Genomic DNA, 19544 nt, shown 5'->3' on the forward strand with positions numbered 1-19544 from the left:
TGACCTCTAGGAATGTTCAGTGATTGTAGGAAAACAGACCACATCAATATAGACCAAGTGGTTACGGAGATGTAGAGGACGTGGTGTTCCCCTACATGAGTCCTGAGCGGCGATGATGGAATGTCCCAGCGGGCAGATGAACGTGGCCTCACACTAGGACGGTGCCGGTTGAACTGGCTGGCAGGCGCAGTGCCGTGCGCCAGCAGATCTTCATCGTCGTCCACGGGCCGCCACATCACCCCCCCCCCCCCTCAGACGCGGAGCGGTGCATGCAGTTGACGTCCGCGCCGATACCATGAAGAGGAGAATGAGGACGACTCGTGGATGGAGCACGACTCGACACACGGCTGTGACTGACTGTGGCCGTTGATGTAGCAGCAGCAGGATGGCGGGAACAAGAGCGCTGCGATCCGGGAGGGTTCCAGTGATGAGATGAGTAACCTCGCTTAAACCTGCCTTAACGTAACATGTGTAACGTAACGTAACCTGTTAGGTTAAGCAGGCGTAACATGCGGCGTAACGCCTGCTTAAACCTCGCCACCTTACCCGACCGTTACCCCCTGCCTCATATTCAGGATTTTACGGCCCATCTTCACGGTGCTCGTTTCTTCTCGAGGGTCGACTTGGTGAAAGCGTATCACCAGATACCGGTCCATTCACCAGACATCCCGAAGACGGCCATTACGACGCCATTTGGCCTTTTCGAATACGTCCGTATGCCGTTCGGTCTCCGGAACGCCGCGCAGACGTTTCAACAGCTCATCGACCAAGTTCTGCGTGGCCTGGACTTCGCTTTCGCCTACCTAGACGACATTCTAGTCGCCAGCAACACCGAGGCCGAACATCACGAGCACCTCCGGCAATTTTTCGCACGGTTGCAGGAGTACGGCGTGGTCATTAACCCCAACAAGTGCGAGTTTGGAGTTTCTTCCATCACTTTCCTCGGCATACCATCACGCCCGACGGCATCCACCCGCTTCCTGGCAAAGTGTAGGCTATCACCGACTACCCTTTGGCGGACACCCTGGCTGGCATGCGCAGTGCAGCGCGCCAGCAGAGGCACGTCTTCATCGTCGTCCACGGGCCGCCACAGAGATATCAATTTCACAAGCGGAGCAGATAGAGCAAAAGGTTGTTTTCACAAAATGAAGCGCAGAGTCTCACGCCGTTTTCGCTGCAAATTACAAGGCTCAGGCAGTATAGCCTTTTGTGTCCTTTTGTACACAGGTTCTCTTGCCATCCTGGCCCTTTGCTTGATGCACTTTTGCCGATTTTGCCTTTGATCAAAAGCCTGACAAGGCAGTAGGCCCTTGTCCAATGCTTTTGTTAGCTTGTTACATCTCGTTAGCTTCGCAAAGCAGATACTTGTAGGGGGCTCTACTGTCTCAGGGTTGAGATCGTGGGCATATCGAGCGTGGGAGAGGGGGGTGTTGCAAGCTTTTGCCCCCCCCCTGCCCCCAATCACCTCCACGCTACTTAGGCAAACCCATTGGAGAAAACCCTGGGAATGCCAATGGTTGAGATCCCGACCAAATGGTCCAACTTTTACTCAGTACCAGACTGTCAACGACGCAGGTACTGCCGCAACGCACCACCGGCAACACCAACGATGACTCCAAATGAACTTGGACGGTACAACCTGTGCTCGTGAATGGCATAGCCTCCAGAAGATTATGGGATGAAGTACTGGGTAGTGCTTCGACAATAACATCAAAAGAAGTACTTGGTCGTGTTTCGACAACATCACCCCACCCAACGTTCACCCAACGTTCTGCGTTGCCAGACTGCTTAGCGGCATGAAATAACCTTTTTTTCTTATTTCGCAACCTCTTGAGATGAGTGTTGAACCACGGGGAGTCAGACCGCGAGAAAATTCTGCGTTGCGGAATGTATTTTTCCATGAGAAACTCCACAAAGTTTCTGAACGCGTTCCAGTTTTCATTTACTGACCGCGTGTGACATATTTGAAGAAAGTCTGACGACCATGCTTCAACCAAGCTGTTGATAGTTGTGAAATCAGCATTCTTGTAATCCCGAATTAATTTACTCTGCCTTACTGGACGCTGAGTAGACATGTTAAGCTTAAAGTGGATGATTTTGTGATCACTGAGACCAGGTAAGCACGTCGTAGATGACAGGTAAGTTGGCGTTGTAGTAAAGACGAGGTCTAATGTTGATGAAGTGACCTCTGTTACCCTAGTTGGCTCTTTTACAAGTTGAGTTAAATTAAAGTCTAAGCACAGGTCTAAGAATTCATTACAGTCAGAAGAATATGGTACAACACATGGTGATTCACGCTCCCAAGTTATATTAGGAAAATTAAAGCCACCGAGCAGGAATAAAGGTAATGCTGGATAACGAATAACTACCGTATTAAGGACACCATGAAGTTTGCACATGAATGAACGATCCATCGATGGTGGACGATAACAGACGCCCAAAACAAAACGGACGTGTTGACAACATATTAAAACCCAAAGTATTTCAAGATCACAATCAATGTTCACGATAACTGCATTGAGGTGTACGGCTACTGCATCGAGGACACCACCACCAGTGCGTGAGCCTCTATCAGCGCGGAGAACATTGTAATCACGTTCACACCTAAATAACTCACGGTTTGAGATTAATGCAGATAACCACGTTTCAGTCAGCACAACTATAGATGCATCACATGAGTCAATAACTGAGCAAAGATCGTCACGCTTGTTTACAACACTCCGTATATTGGTGTACAAAACAGATATTTCATTTGTAGAACTATGACCATCACCCTCTGCGAGTGGTCAATTAGGCGTGCGTTCGACGACGCTTACATACGAACCGCGTGCCTCATTACTCGAACTCGCAGAATCCAGCGTTTCTCCTGAATTCATTCTGTTCTGGTACCGTGAAGGACTAGTATTTTCGTAGACAGAGTCAGCTTCACTATCATACATAAAACATCTGTTGTCGATGTATAACTTATTGTAGCGAAGCTTAAAAGGACTGTTCGTGCTCTTCCCATACTCTAATAGCTTTTTCCTAGGAAGACGAGTGGGTAGAGAAAAGTCTTCTGCAGTGCTGGATTCACTCTCTTTTAGCTTGTGCCGCAACTAGCACACTATCTTTTACTTTAAAGTTCGCGAAGCGGACAATAATGGGCCTGCGTTTATCATTACGGAAAATACCGATCCTGTGCGCTCTTTCGATACTATCAGCATGAAAGCGCATCTGCAGTTCTCGGCTTATCAGCTCTGTTACAGTTTTCTCTGCCGCAGCCCATGTTTCACTGGGATTATCAACCAATCCGTGGAATATGAGGTTATTCCGCCGTTGCCTATCCTCGCCATCAACCAAGCGGCTATTAAGCGCAGCGTGTTCCCGTTTTAGAGAGAGAGTGGCCTGCTTCAGCGACTGGAACTCGTGTTCAAGGCGGTCTATGGTTTTGGTCTTACTCTCTACGGTGTCGAGACGACTGTCAATGTGATTAAGTTTTGTTTCCAATTTTTGTTGCGAAGCTTGTATTGCGTTCACAGATTCAATGAGAGACGCTTGACCGTTATCTAGCTTTTACATCTTAGCATTGATATCAGATAACAGTTGCAGTACTTCTTCAACTTTATATGTGGTCTTGGGCGGACCCGGGTTCTCTTCTACATCACCAGCTAATAACAACAGGTGACGGATGACAGAAATGCACTGGCAAGCAACATCACAAAGAACTGTGTGGCGTGGGAACACTAGTAAGGCTGGATCGTCGCTACGTCGAGCGTGCAAAGGTATTGAATTTTGAGAACCAACCTGAAGTAGCAAACGAAGATTAGCGAACTGTATCCGGACAAATGTTCCCACGCCCACTGAAGAAGTCGAAGGCGGGGTTGCTGCTTTTATACACTTGACGCAAAGGCGCTGCTGACGTAGCAGAAGTCACACTTGATATCCTGTAGATGGCTCCCGTGCTCGACGCATGCTCTACCGGATCCTCGTCGTACAAAAGTAGGTTGACTGGTATGTCGCAAACTGGTTCGCGGTCGGCGTTGCTCTGAAGCCACGATGAACCCGCATGATCAAGGTCGGGCAGGACAATGAGAATCTGAAGTAGCAAACGAAGATTAGCGAACTGTATCCGGACCATGTTCCCACCCCAGGCGAAAATTTGATCTGGGAAGTCAACTGGTACCAGCTCGTTCTCAGTTCGCACCAACTGGTGGTCAACTGGAACCAACTGGTATCAAACTGGTGGCAACTGGAAAGTAAACTGGTACCAGTTCAAGCTGGGCTGGTGGCAACTGGGCACTTTGTGGTACCAGTTCAAGCTGGACTGGTGGCAACTGGAAAGTAAACTGGTACCAGTTCAAGCTGGGCTAGTGGCAACTGGGCACTCTGTGGTACCAGTTCAAGCTGGGCTGGCGGCAACTGGAAAGTGAACTGGTACCAGTTCAAGCTGGGCTGGTGGCAACTGGAAAGTGAACTGGTACCAGTTCAAGCTGGACCGGTAGCAAATGGAAGTGGGGTGGTGCGCCAGTTCGAACTGGACCAGTTTACATATTTGGGGGGAAGTTTCGGTTTCAGTGCCAGGACAAGTTATGAAGATATTGAAAGACAAAGTTATAAAAACGATCAGAAAGTAACTTTATTAGTAGAAATATTCGTATTTCAATTTTTGGTAAAGTTTGTTTGGTGTTAACGAAGTTATTTTGTAACTTTGTACGTATTTTGTGCGTTTCTGCTCCCGAATGGGGTTATACCGCTTGCTTATAGCAGCATGCTTGTACAGCGATTTTTCCCGTTATGTGCGTGATGTGTGACATATATAGTCTGCAAGTTACGACAGTACGTGCGACCATGAGCGCCAGCGGCCGGGCGGGTGGGTGTTATTGGATACAGCTAGACTACTGGGAGACAGCTTTATCGGTGAGATATATGCTCTCAGCTCGGCTACAACTGCATGTGGAGACCGTTTTATCGCTTGATGCGGAAGTACTATCTCCTTCCTGTGTTTCATTTAGAAATGTTATACCCACGAACCTCTTCTCTTTGTTACGCGTCACTTTCGTGGCATCTGCAAGTACTACAGGTTCCACTTGGTGTGAGTTTGGCAGCCAAAGTTCAACCAAGTGGCTAGCAAACTCACCAGTTATGGTCCAACTGGTACTGCTTGCACTCCAAATGGAACCCCGGTTGTGTCGCGTGCGAGTGTCAATTAGGAGAAACTGGAAATCATCTGCCACCCGACAGTTCAAGATGCCAGTGTCTCAACTATTTTCCAATGTAGCTGCTGCCCCAACTGAAGAGGCGTGCCACAACACCAGAGGAATAAAGCGTTTATTGTGGGCCATCAGTCGTGCAAACAAATATAATTCTTACTGACCTATCCTTTCTGCACGTTCCTGCACACACAATATGCCGATATTGCTCTCATAAATCCCTAAAGCCTCATTTTTTGTTAATTTATAGACCTTTGATACAATAAGTGTTTATAGTAAGGTGTGTTAAGTTTCTGAATTAAGGAAATATCCAACAATACAACATAATTTATTCGTGAGGAACACTTCACCTCAGAAAGAGTTAATATACATGTTCATATGCGAGAAAAATAACACTGTGTAAGAGAAAAAGCTACGGAGTTACAGCGGCACAGTATTGCAGTTTGGGCTGGATTTTATCACAATATTTTCCCAAAAATGCTGGACCACATAAACAATGAGAAATTATTCAAGGCAGGCCATGAACGTGGGATCAGCACCTCCTCCTCCCCCCACGAGTTGCTTGATTTAGGCCACAAGAATTAACAGAATGTAGCGACAACATAAACACATAAATATATGGTACTACTGTAAACAGAAATATATCATGCCAAGTAAACTGAATGGATGCACTTGACTCAATTCCGTTACAGCTGATCCAACCTGAATACAGCCCAACTGTTTCAGTAAATTACGACAACCCCCCTCGCCCAGGAATTCCCTCGAGTGCCCACTTACCAAACTATATCAGGCCCAGTGTATGACAATGAACAATAAGGGTAATTCACTGGACAGAAAATGCCAATAAACTAACTTCTTAAACTCAGGACAGAATTCACGATAGTTAATGCCATTCATATCGATTACACAGTTCAGCAAAGTAGACACTGCACTCAGTCTCCAAGTGCATGCACGGAGAAGCATCTTCAGTAAGCTCTATCAGTTGATATGATGGTAGTTTTTCTGCAAGACAAATGTGGTTAACACCACTGACATGATGGGTCGTATAATGATGGGACACAATGTAACACCTGTCTCTCTGGTTACTGCATGTGACAAATACAATGTGCTCAGCTCTCAGATACAAGTCCTTCACTTTTAAGGGAGTAGAGTCACGTTTACGAGCACGCTTGTACTGTTCACTGTGAAGAACATATCCACAGACGTTAACACGATGGTATTCTTTAACTTGCACTTCACCCAAACATTGTTGCACCAAGTCAGTTAAATGCTGATGTGGGGGTACTGGCTTCCCAAGTGGATCCACACCATGGTGTCGTTCGAACACTCTTTGAAGACACGATCTCTTAATGTCCTGCGATGCCATAGACTGCAGTCGCAAGGAGTTATTCTTCAGCAGTATTCTAGAAAGGATTTGAAATGGAACACCATTCCAAGAAGTAACTAATTTAAGGAGGTGACCAATGCCACTCTCAAATGGAAAACAGGATAATGACCACAATGGTCCATGAAGTATAGTGCTTTTTGGCAAGTGCAGGAGAGAATGAACATTAGATGTCATTCGTGTCTCTCCATAGAGAAACTGCACTTGTACAACAAACTCTGTTATTTTTCAGAACTTTCAGCTAAGTCATCCTTTATTACAACACTCTTCATGAGAAGATAAAGTCCAGGGATAAGTAGTGCAAAGTGACGCAAATATTTTTCAGGTAGCACATTCTTGACACAAGGGGGGCAGTAGTAAAATAACCATGTTTAGCATTCGGCCGCCTTCCAGTACTTCCTAAGCTTGACGTCACGAGGTGGCCTGTTGATGCAGTGCGGTGGCTTAATGCTCATTAATCTGTTGTTTACAAGAGACAGTGCTTGGGGATTTCCAATATAGTAGTCTTGTCCAGCGGTTCCAAACCATAATTCAAGAAACTGTCGTGTCACACCCAGCAAGGCACAGTGCATGTAGTCGGGCCGGAAACCCCACACAATGTCGAAACCTGGCACGTTCAATAGAGGCGAAGGGCCTTTCAATCCTCTCACTGTTCGGTTGCAAGCAGCTGCAGATGACATATCAGCTGCAGTTTCCGCTGCGGTCCTATCAGCCACTACACCAGTTATGGGTGCTTCACACATCCTGTAGGAATGAAGAGGATACTTAGCCACACACCGTAAATGTAAAATCATATCAGCATAACATACCATTACAGATAGCATGAAGTATGTGCCGAAGTGCTGTGAACAAAGACTTTAAAAAATTCTGTTGAAATCACATTGCTTTATGTTGCTGAGTAGATAGTCTGTGGGTCTTGAGGACATATATCCCACTTATGCGTTCAACCAATACCTTTTTTTTTCTTTGAAGATATGGTAGATTGTTCTTATCGAACCCGAATACAAACACAATAGTCGTAACGAAAGGAAAGTGAGGTAGCAAGCGAGCTGGTGGTGACGATCCATGACTTGAAAACCCGAGACGAGGTAGGGACAAAAACAGACAAACACAAACACGGTCTCTCTATCCCTACCTCGTCTCGGGTTTTCAAGTCATGGACAATAGTCGTCTTTATCTAGCACCAGATAATTTGCTAATTTCTGCTTCCAAATCACTTTGTATGACTGCAACAACTTCTCCCACCTTATTGCACCCATTAGTACACTTAACAATCATTGATACTTTGCCAACCCGTAGCTTGGTTATTTCGGTTATTGCCATTCAATTACTTTTGTTTATAAGTATATTTTTCTTTCTGTTCATGAATGTGCGAATCTTTGGCTGTGACTTCTTGAGAAGCATCCCCCAAAACTTTTGATTTGCTGTGCACAGTACTTCTTGTGTGTCCAACATCTGAAACTTTTTGTGACTGACACATTCCATGTCAGCACTTCATACCTACTCCATTTGTTTCAAGTCAATGAATGACCTATTTTGATCACTTCGCTGTGAGCGGCACTGCTGTAACAATAATTCTGATCTTTACGTCACGAGACAACTGCTATCTCACCCTGTTGTAACCGTAGCATAATTCAGCACTATCAACCTGCACTTGTATGAAAGGACAAGCTTACCATCGATACAGACTCCTGGATGCAAACACCAAGTGCAGCCATAATACCCGTTGTACTGTATCATATTTGCCATTGCAGCTCTGGCCGGGGCATCGGCAACACAGGAAATGCAGTAGATCTGGAAGCAGTGAAGTATACAAAGGTTGAATAACTTGAATTAGCTTTACCTGGTTTCATTGACATTTCTGTAATCCACTATATTTACCATTATATGCCTCTACCCTCAGTGTTCCCAACTCGGACACCACATACAAAATTTTGGTGGAATGTCTGGACAAGCAACTTGTCTGTAGGTGAACATTGAAACAGTCACCTTTGATGTCACACGCTGACCATCAAGATCCCATGAAATACCCTTTGTGGATAAGGTTTGCATCTGACTTGAAAATTCTTCAAGAAGGATAGTCATGTTTGGGTGTTGCTGTCCATACCAAAGCAGTGGTGATACTATGAATTGCCACCTTAAGTACGGTGCCATTTCGTTGATTGTAAGTTGAATAGGCCAGATAGAATAATTTGCCGACTTGAACACAGGACTACCATCAGCATTCATTGACACTGTCAAGTCATGTTCACTGCAGTTCAGCATTTTTCTCTGCTGTTTATAGTGCTCCCCATCGATGAAGTCAGATAATGCTTCAGATGCACATTCGGATGATCTTATTTGTTCTAGAGTTTGAGATACGCTCTGCCTTGCAGCACTATCAGACAGCACAGAGGATAGCTGCTTGTCTAGTCGTAAACTAACAAAGAAGCTGCCCTTGTTCATTAGCTCCCTACCACTGTACTGAATTCCACAAATGGAACATTTGGGTGATATTGACTAGCGCTTTTTCAGATGGCCTGCAGTCTTTTGCAGGAAATTCTCACAATTAGGACAGTAAAAGCTGAAGGTCATATCCTCGGGACTTGCACCACAAAACTTCCTAAAGAGGTATTTGCTCTGTGGTAGAGTGTCTGTGCCCAGTAATTTGTTGATCAACTTGAGGAGGTCCTCAGTGCCGCTCCATGATAAGCCATATCTTGATGCAAAGTCCATAACGAGTACTAGAGCATCACCAACAGACATTGTGGACTTGCCACTCTCCAATGGTATGGAGAACTGCAGCGAAAAATCTGAATGTGTGCTCTCTTGTGGTGTACCAGCATGAAAGTCACTAGGATTCTCATCGGCAGAATTCTCGGACGTGTCACTGTCGATATCACTGCAGTGCTCAAAACTCTGGTCGGGTTCTTCCACTCTGTGGTGACCACTGTGACCTCCAAATTACTCTGAGACGCTCTCCAGAAAATTGCTGCTTGATTCAGCTGCGGATGTACTGTCGTGGCCCCTCAAGGCATGTGCTGTTGCTCTCGGCAGTTTTTCTGCAGATGCGTCTGGGTCCAAGTAGAGTTTCCGTCTGCGTTGCTCCATCTCTGGTGGCAGCTCTCCTGATGACAGGTTGTTGGTAAGGCACCCCTAAAAAATATTGGTGAGATATATGACAGCCGGAGGCGTACAAATCTGCCACAGAAGATTCCTTACAAAGGGAACTACAACGTCAATCCGCCATGAAGTTCAGGAAGGTTGGCTTTTGTCCGCACCTCTTGCACCTTCACTCGGGGGATCCGTACAAAACATAGCATGTGTCAGGGGTGCAAGGCAAGGTCCATGCATATAGCGGCTCTTCACGAAACTGAAAGTGCGCAGCTGAGGTAACCGCAACGTCGGAGAATAACTTTTCGTTATGCGCACAGCCTGTTTATAGGTTACCGTGATTACCGAGCTCCCTCAAACACCGGTGAGTGCTCAAAAACAAGCATATAGATCGAGCACCGCCGCACCACAACCGCGCTGCACACTAATGAAGATTTGCAAAACTGAGTACTCCTTTGGCAACGACGACTGGACGATAAAAAACACTGAAGCGGTCGAAGCGGTTGAGATCTGAAGTTGGCAAGAACAGCATACTTTGTGTCATTGTCATATAGTTTCGTTTTCACAGTATCTATGAGGTTCACGTTCAGTTCATAACACGATGTTCAGAAGTGGCGAGCGAAACCGCACAGGGAAACGGCTAAAGCCGATAGCTGATAGAAACAGACTAGACATATAAATGTGTATTGCCATGTGAGAAACTGTTTTTAGTATACATACTTGAACTGTTCAAACCACGACGTCGTTCAAACTTAGAAATCATATAAGGAGACGTCTTGGTGTCGCTGATGGTGTCGCTAGTGTCGCCATATTTGATCAAGCTTACTTCCGTGGCTGTCACGATTCTTTGTCCTTCGGTTTGCCTCATGGTCTGTTGTGTATTTGGGCACGCATGGTTGCGAGTGCGCTTTTGAAATGTTCGCGCTTGTACGATTTTTGAAGGAGTTCAGTTGCACTTTATACACCATTTCAGTAAGCAACATCAAAGGCTTTGAGCCGCAACATAACGACGACTTCGACAAAAACAAACGTTACAGTGTGTTTTGGGATGACGACGATGACAACATTCGTGGATATTACCCTGCCCAAATTTTGATGTTAGCTGGTGAGTATCATGCTGTGTGGTACAAAAGTGACAGTTGACATATTTACGTTCTAAGTTTTGACGCGGTTAGGTCCGCGTCTGCAAGTTTCATATGTGGCGGGGTTTACTGCGTACACACGGGGACGCAAGGTGTAATGCAACAGTATCAGTTTCAGGTTGTGTTCATACTAGTGGTAGTGCAAATTAGTGTTTGTAGAGTACTTGTCTGTATGCGCGGCGTGTGACGGTAGAGTGCTCGCTTTTACGGCGTAAAACTGGACGCGTTGCAACCTCACATGTCATGCAAATGTCGTGTACGTTTTATTGCACACGAGTAGCCGATGGGAACTTGACAAAGAAAGTACACCATGTGTTAAGGATAGCAGCACTGGACTATGTTTCGGGTGACTTAAGTGATTTATTTTGTTGCGTCTCAGTGCTGCTATGGCTAATATTTTGCTCTCTTGTAGACACAGAAGAGCAGCTGGAAGAGAAGAAAAACACATGCCGCGTTCGTAAGCCGAAAATGCGTCTTTCGGAAGTCGACATCACAGAGAGTGATAGTGACAACGTTCCTTCGAAAAATCAGAAGAGAAGAAAGGCATGAAGCCTTGCATATCAAGGAAGCTTCCACACATCTCAAAGGTTGCTCTCATTTCAGGAAAACAACAAGAAGAAAGAAACCCGAAAGGCTGCGCAAGACGAGGCATATCAACGAATACTTGGGGAACAAATCGGTAGTGCCAAGCAAAAGATGCTTCCCCGCAAAACAAGGTATGCAGTGCTTGCGAGCACTTTTTATATTGCAGAACATTAGTTTTGTTTGTACTTATGAGTTCCAGGTGACAACTGATATTTCCTGAAAAATTGGGGGGGGGATGCTGATAAGCATAATTTTCAGGTCTTCTATCTCTTTAAATATCCTCATCTCTGGTCACTGTCTGCGAATTCTAGACAGTCATATTGTTTTGTTTTAGTTTTTGTCAAACGAAGACTCCGAAATTTCGGAGTGGGCTATAATATAAGATTGTTTTCAGCCGCTTGCTACTTTTGTCATGTTTTAGTTGGTGCTCAAACATCATTCTGAGCAGTCTTCAGATGAACCAAGTGGGAGTTAGCCATGCTGGCGCAAGCGATACGACGAGAAATGCAAGGAAAATGACAGGCTTCTGAATGTTCTTGAATCAATGCAGCTTTGCGTCGACAAAAAATTATCCTCAAGTAGGTGCAGTTGGCTCTTCCTCAGATTCCTTTCCAAGATTAATGCATGATTGTGTAATTACATGCCTATATAGTTTGTACAGCTCGGGACAAAAGTTTACGGAATGGTAACATGGCACAGGCATCTTTCTTCATCAGAGCAGCCCTCTGCTAGCTATCAGGAATAGATCGAATAAGAAATGGGTGGGTGACTGGCTATTCCATCCACCTCACAGTATGTGCGTCTGCTCCTGTTTTCTGTCAGTGTCGCTGATGGAGAAAAGCGACACCCTGGTTTTCCGTAAACTTTTGTCCCAAGGTGTACTACATTTAGTTCAATTCAATTCAGTTTTTCCATAAAACCCGAATCATCATCATCATCATCACAATTGCATGCCTCTGAGTATGACGAACCGAAGCCAATTGGAAATGCGCTCTGCATTAATAAATGACTGCATAGATACACTGATAGATATATTTCACTAAAAGGGCTCCAAATGCTAACTGCTTACTCGAGACGCGAGAAAGTAAATTCCTGCGCCATTATGAGCCTCTCATGAAATTTCAATTTTGCAGTTGAGCAGGCTCTAGAAAGATGTCAAAGCCAGCTGTGCTGCACAGCCCCATTCTACACTACAGAGTCTTCACGTCAAAGGGCAGCAGCATTGCCTCATCCGCCTTGCAGCCCTACACAGATCTTACTTGAAGAGCACTGTAGCCCGCCAACATCCCCACCTGGAGCATCACCCACTAGAGCATGGACACCCTGTCTTTCAATCTCCCTCGAAGAGCCGCCCACAACACAGGAATCGAGCTCAGGAACAACTGAAATATGTCCCCGTCTTGGCAGTCAACAACCATCAGTGTCTCCGATGCCCGGTACCTTTCCCTGGCTTCCCCCTGCTGGTAACTTCCCCCTGCCTGACAGCGAGAAGCTTGTTGAAGTGGAAGCATTCACCAACGTGGCAAATGATAAGGTAGGGAATATGTGGAGGGACTTGCTCTCCCAACAGTCAGTAGACTCAGGATTTCAAGGCAAAATTGTTTCTTTTTATATTTCCTTCTAGATAGCATATTCTGGATACTGGAGCATGAATTGGGTATTGGAGAGCTAACACCACTACTATCAGATTGTTATCAGTTAAGGTTTCATCGAATTAATGCGGCCAGCTGGGAGCTACAAGTCATTCATGTTAGTAACCTAACTTCGGCGTAGTTGAGACAGTGCATCGCAAAAGAAACCCTGCCAAGGAACATCAAAGATACAACAGTGTGTGTCCCAGGCCTCCTGTATGTCATGTTGTGGACCAGTAGCTCTGTTAGAGAATCCTGAGTCAGTATACCACTGCTTATGATGTTCAGAGTCTTTGTCATAACCAGATGCTGGTCATTGCAATTAATCACGTTCCACATGACATTACTGACTTGCAGTTCCATCTTACCAAAGGCGTGTGCATCACTGAACTACAAGCAAAGAAAATTCTGGGTAACCAGAAAGCAACATTGGTGGCCAAGGACTTGGCCATGGCACTGTGGGGAGCCAAGGGTCTTGCAGAAAGAAGTGTTGGCGGAACTGCTGCACCAAAAGACAAAAACAAGCCCAACTGTGTTCCGCGGCCAAAACTAACTCCGGTAAAGGTCGGAGTAATCGTGGGTAAGTGGCGATTGTACAGAGTGATGTTATAGCATGGTTTAAGGCTGACCCACATGTAGCGATTGTTGTACGCAAAAATGCGACAGACCAAACTGAAGTTCTTGCAATCACATGATTGCTCCCATAGCTCACAGTCGGGAAAGTCACTCCCAACTTACGGTATCACATTGGCGCCAATATAGCTTATGATACATTTTTGGTTGACTGCTAGTACATTGTCCCACTGCTGTAATCAGGATGTACTATTAAATTTTACCTGCCTCCCCCCATGTGCTGAAAATATACCCCCAAAAAGTGAAGGCCTAGATCAAGGGGTGGTGTCGCCGACAAAAGCTGCTCTCTGCAAGTTCACATCACTTGCTCTCGCATAATTTAAAAGTTTGGTTCCGTTACAAGGCTACAATCAGAATTATACCGGACTCCGTCCTGCCTCAGCAATTAGCAGTGCACGTCAGTTGCGCTCATGTATTATTGCTCTTCGTCCATGCGTTACGTGCCATGTCCTGGATCAGTTTCGTCAAAAACATATGGCCAATTCGAGTAGTTATTTTGTAGCAACTTTTTTAGATATCCCAAGCAGTCATGTTTGCTTAGTCACAGCGAAGCAATCACAAGCAGGGAAGGGTAACGGAAACAGAAACGGTATATTACCGAAATTCGAGATGGTAACGATAGCGGAAACTCATACCATGGTCATCCATTACCGGACACAGAATTGGAAACGAAAATTATCGTCCAGCATTGAATTCGGGTAATGGCTATTCCTGTTGTGCGATGACATTTGAGTGACGTTTCATTTTATTTTAGTATTTTATGACTCCATTTCCTGTAATGCTCCAAATGCTACACGTGAGCATGGAAACAAAAAGCGCAATATTGGATCCCGAGGGTGCATCCCTCGCTTACCTCGTCCCAGTCCTCATAAATCCATGACATCAACACCTGACTATACTCCACCATAACACGAGGATGACAGCCTACGATTTTTAGTTTATTGTTTACTTTTTTCATGTCACCGTGGCTATGGCAGTATTATTTACTACTGAGTGCGTCCGATTATGAATGTGACATTGGGTGAAGGTTACACCCATCTTGAGTTGCTGAACTCAGAGTGACTGACTCCTACATCTTTTTAAAAATCTTGCAGGATGTGCACATCCCGACGACATAAAATTACTTGTGTAGTGTGTACGCGTGACACCAAAGCAGCACTTGGTGCTGACAGAGCCAGACAGGCTGTCCTCCCGCAGCTCTGTAACAACCGTTCCATTACCGGGAACAGTAACGGAAACGTAACCAAAACGAAATTGAAAGGCTGGTATCAGAAACTGATAACGGAAATGAGTATATGGCAGTAACAAAAATAGAAACAGTAACGAAAATACATCCGTTACCCTTCCCTGATCACAAGTCTCATTTGCCTGTGGTACTTTCTGAGCGCTATGCAGTGTTGCCATGAAAGGAGTGTGAAATTGGTGCTGACGCCAGGAATTGAACGTGGGTCTTCGAGTAAATAAAATACTAAAGCCCAGGTTCAATTTCCAGTTCAGATTTTTTTCCCCTGAGTTGTTTGAATTTGTTAATTTCTGGGCGTTTGAGGCTTACTTGTCTCTGTCGTCTCTAATTGTGGTCTGCCTCTGCAAATTCTCGTTGTTCACGTAATTGAAACAATCACTTTCAGTTCAGAACAAGTTGCTTCTGTATTTTAGCGTCCCTTTACTGTATTGCAAGCACAACAGGCCAGACCAAAAAGAAAGCTTGAAATTCCTTTGATTTCACTGCAAAAATTTATCGTCTGTTTTAAATTAATGCAAGTCTACTGTTAAATGGGCAAAACACAGGTATACAAGGTGCTATTTTTTCTAATTCAGTGTGATTCGTTGCCTACGGTGAACGTTTTCCAAAAATTGTTGTTGCAAAAAAGTAAATAATGGCTCTAAATCGACAGAATGTTCACTGCACTCTTTCACGCTTATGCCCCGCCCTGCGATGCCCTGGCGACAACAACCACACATCATTTTGACGTCGCGCACCATCAACCATTGAAAATGCCGGACGCTAATTGGTTTTGTTCTAATATCGCACACTGAGATCAATTCTAAACATCTGTTCACTTGTCAACCCCAAGGTAGCCAGATCAAACGGCACGAAAAGGCCACAATGTTCCATTTCATGTTCGCACTATGTCTTAAGTGCTGGACTTCTCCGTGGGGTCACCGCGATGCTCCCGCAACCGGTTCCTTCGCGAGCTGCAGCTTGCCTCAGTGGGGCCCGTCATTGGCTAGGAGAGCCAATATATATATACCTTTACCATTTCAACTTTACAGAAACGTTGAACTACTGGGGCAGGAACAAGAAAATGGACCCATTAAGTGCCATCAAGAACATCAACAGCATTCTATCAGACAAAATCCAAGATGTTCGCAAAGCTCTGAAACGCAAGAAGGACCAAGCATGAAGTTAGCACAGGGCTTTGTGAGGTGGTGGTGACACAAGGGATTCAGGGATTTAGGATTTTTTATTTTTACTCATTCATATTACAAATTTTAAGGAGTGCTAGGCCTAGGTGGTCACAGTGCAGATAGAAGTTCCAGTATTGCTTCATATGTTTTATATGAGCACAACAGGTTTAAGAAAACGCTGACGGGATGACTGCAGATTCACAGCTCAACCTTTATTTGACAGACAGGCGAATTACAACACAGGTGAATTACTTCCAATAGAGTGAGTCCTGACCCCAGAATGGAAACCACACAAGATGTGTGTGACCCTGAACTAGTACTACAGAATTCATTTTGCAGCATCACTGAAGTGCATGCATCACAATCGTCCCACATCATCTGCTTCCAGATTAGCGCAATAGAAGGTGATGCAACGCTCCCCCCAAAGCGAGAATGTTATGTGCCTCAGTGGTTGCACAATCCAGATGTTCTCTGTGCCTTGCAAAGATGATAGGGTCCTGCACACACACAGCGCAGGTTACCCTATGTCAAATGTACTCTGCACACCGTATATTTGTCCCCTTTCGTGTCACACAGTATATGTGGGACCGGCGTGCAGATGCCTTAAAGTTAGTCAAGAAAATGCATCATCTTAGGACCCTCTAGGCATCTAGCAATTCATTGTAGAGACAGCAGCACATGCACTACCACTTTGGAGCACACTACCATTATTGCCAGGCGCAGAGAACAATTGGTCCATGAAATCATTGAGGCACGTAATTATGAGGCAACTCCTCTTCCGAAGTGGGAATGTTAAGCACATTCCCACTTTGTGGAACATTGCATCATAAATATATAAATACACATAAACATGTCAAATAAAGTTTCAGTTGTGAGTCTGCAGTCAATCCCGTCTGTGTTGTTCGGAACTTGTTGCCTCATCTGTTACTTGTTCAGGGAACTGCTTGTGGCATGTTGCCACACAGTCAAGTTAGCGATTTAATAGCCTAGTCTTTTTATATCTACTCAGTTTTTGAAGGTTTTTCTTTCATTTAATATTGCCAGGTGAAGTTGGTACATGAAACTGCCTTACCTGTTTGTAAAATCCCAGCAAAGCCAGAACGCAATCTTGTGGCTTGTACTTTACTATAATCTTACTCTAGTCATGTGTGATTTTCAGTTTTCTTTAATTTAATATTGCCAAGTGAAGTTGGTACGTGAATACATGAAAATGCCTTACCTGTTTGTGAAATCACAGCAAAGCCAGAACGCAATCTTGTGGCTTGTACTTTACTATAATCGTACTCTAGTCATGCGTGATTTCCACAGTTTTCTTTTCATTTCATATTACCAAGTGAAGTTGGTATGTGAATACATGAAAATGCCTTACCTGTTTGTGAATTCAAAGCAAAGCGAGAACACAAGCTTGTGGCTTCTACTTTAGTATAATCTTACTCTAGTCATGCGTGATTTTGCCACACTGCCAAGTTAGCATATGGCGCAACCTGCGTATATTGAGCCACAGAATAGTATATTTCAGTTTGGCACAAGTTTAGAAATTTTTTCTAATTGTACTCTCCTAACTGTAATGCGCATTTGCTTACTGGATGCCAGTTGTACAGTTGCTTGAGAAATGCTAATATAAATAAAATGCATTTTTCTTTTCCAGTACGTTTTTGTGCAGCTTTCTAGGCCGGACAAACCATGTATCGAGTTGGTCCGAGTAGGCTGGTTAAAAACCACTTTGGTTCCACCAAGTGGTTCCAGCTCAACTGGTACCAGTTGCAACTGGGACCGGATGAACTGTGTTATCGAACAGGGACCAGTTCAATCAACTGGTACCAGTTGTCCCAACTGGTTTTGAAACCCGTCACAGTCTCTACTGGGACCGGTTGGTTCCACTTCAACTGGTCCCTGTTCGATAACACAGTTCAACTGGTACCAGTTCAAAAAAATTTCGCCTGGGACGCCCACTGAAGAAGTCAAAGTCGGGGTTGCTGCTTTTATACACTTGACGCAATGGCGCTGCTGACGTAGCAGAAGTCACACTTGATATCCTGTAGATGGCTCCCGTGCTCGACGCATGCTCTACCGGATCCTCGTCGTACAAAAGTAGGTTGACTGGTATGTCGCAAACTGGTTCGCGGTCGGCGTTGCTCTGAAGCCACGATGAACCCGCATGATCAAAGTCGGGCAGGACAAGGAGAATCTGAAGTAGCAAACGAAGATTAGCGAACTGTATCCGGACCATGTTCCCACGCCCACAGTTTTCAACTAGCAATAGTCGCGCCTCAGTTTGCACTTCACTGGCTACGACACCGCCGCTGCGCGAAGCTTTTCAAGCGCAGGAGCCCTTTTCTCATTTGTCATCGGCGGCTTCGGAATGGTAGACAATGCATTACTTTCATTTCAAACCTCATTTGTCCATCGTAAGAATCCTCCACGTTCGGAAACAGAGCAACAAATAGGAACGAAAAGTTGCAATCACAATACCCTTGTAAGAAAGAGCAGGAGCTCCGGCAGCCAGAGGAGCCGTTGCCAAGGGCAACCGAGGAGCGGCCAATTTTAATGCACGTGCATATCGCGTGGCACAGATTTCTCGCTTCGGGGCCCGGGGAAAGGAAACACACAAGCGGCCATTTCGAACAGATTTCTGTGGGACCCCTCTGGCGATCGCTCGTGTCAAAACCGCCATTACTGCCTGTCCACCACATGATCCTCTCCAACATAGAAATCATAAGGAGAGCCTAGAAGCGAAGGTGACGCTGGCTCTGCGTCAAAAGGAGGGATGTGCCATATTGTGGCGGCCAGTGTTGCCATGTGCCAGTGCTGTCTGCGCCCTGTCCTTGGCGGCTCGGTTTCAGTGGTGAATATTGTTTCTGTAATCAATTTATGAGGAAACAAACGTGCAGTAAGCATAAAATAAACATGAAGTAAGTAATACTGCGCCCTTTCCGTCCTGTAATCACCTGTTCTAGAAAGAAAATGCGGCCTTGAGTGCAAGGGGAAGCTAGCAGAGTTTCGGTTCCGGAGTTGCCGACAGCCGGCAGCGGTATATCGGCTCAAGCTAATTACGCGGAGTGCGACTTTGACGCTCGCTGCATCACAAGACACAATGCGGCTGAAAGAACTGACCAGACATGCTTGACTAGAACGTTAGAACATGTGGAATTAAGGGAAACTCCGACGGGAGTAACCAAACGATTGAAAGACTGGTTTGACCCTAGGGATGGTAATTCTGGCGGTCCCTCCTTTGTGGGACTGCCGCCACAGCCGAAAAATATTCGTCTCTCCCGGAAGAGCCTCGTAAGCGCACAAACAAGCATACCGCCTCAGGTGCATTCTGTCGTCGCTAAAGACATGGGGCCCTGACACCAGAGAAATCATAAGGATGATTTCTTCTTATGATTTCTATGCCCGACACTCTTACGTTCAACTTTTGGGTGCGATGACTTGTTTTCTTTTCTTCTTACACAATTAATAAACATTGAAAAGAAGA

General features: G+C 45.2%; 1 protein-coding gene and 1 pseudogene across 1 annotated transcript; one reads left to right on the top strand and one right to left on the bottom strand.

The window, feature by feature from the left end:
- The first annotated feature begins 509 nt into the window (after window positions 1-509).
- Window positions 510-16208, top strand: LOC135372824 (uncharacterized). Its single transcript, XM_064606284.1, has 6 exons — window positions 510-990; window positions 10640-10771; window positions 11221-11265; window positions 12527-12927; window positions 13382-13604; window positions 15932-16208. The coding sequence occupies exons 1-6, from the start codon at window positions 510-512 to the stop codon at window positions 16060-16062; spliced, it is 1413 nt and encodes a 470-aa protein (XP_064462354.1). The 3' UTR covers window positions 16063-16208.
- A 2099-nt stretch (window positions 16209-18307) lies between these two features.
- On the bottom strand, window positions 18308-18381 carry LOC135372950 (U4 spliceosomal RNA; annotated as a pseudogene).
- Window positions 18382-19544: the final 1163 nt, after the last annotated feature.

This window comes from Ornithodoros turicata, unplaced genomic scaffold (genome assembly GCF_037126465.1).
Source record: "Ornithodoros turicata isolate Travis unplaced genomic scaffold, ASM3712646v1 Chromosome17, whole genome shotgun sequence".
In the NCBI taxonomy this organism is placed as follows: Eukaryota; Metazoa; Arthropoda; class Arachnida; order Ixodida; family Argasidae; genus Ornithodoros; species Ornithodoros turicata.

Coding starts and splice junctions, on each gene's coding strand:
- LOC135372824 (XM_064606284.1), top strand. CDS start 510: ATGCGGCGTAACGCCTGCTTAAACCTCGCCACCTTACCCGACCGTTAC. Junction 10,772..11,220: donor CCAAATTTTGATGTTAGCTG/GTGAGTATCATG, acceptor GCTCTCTTGTAG/ACACAGAAGAGCAGCTGGAA. Junction 12,928..13,381: donor CCAACGTGGCAAATGATAAG/GTAGGGAATATG, acceptor ACTGACTTGCAG/TTCCATCTTACCAAAGGCGT.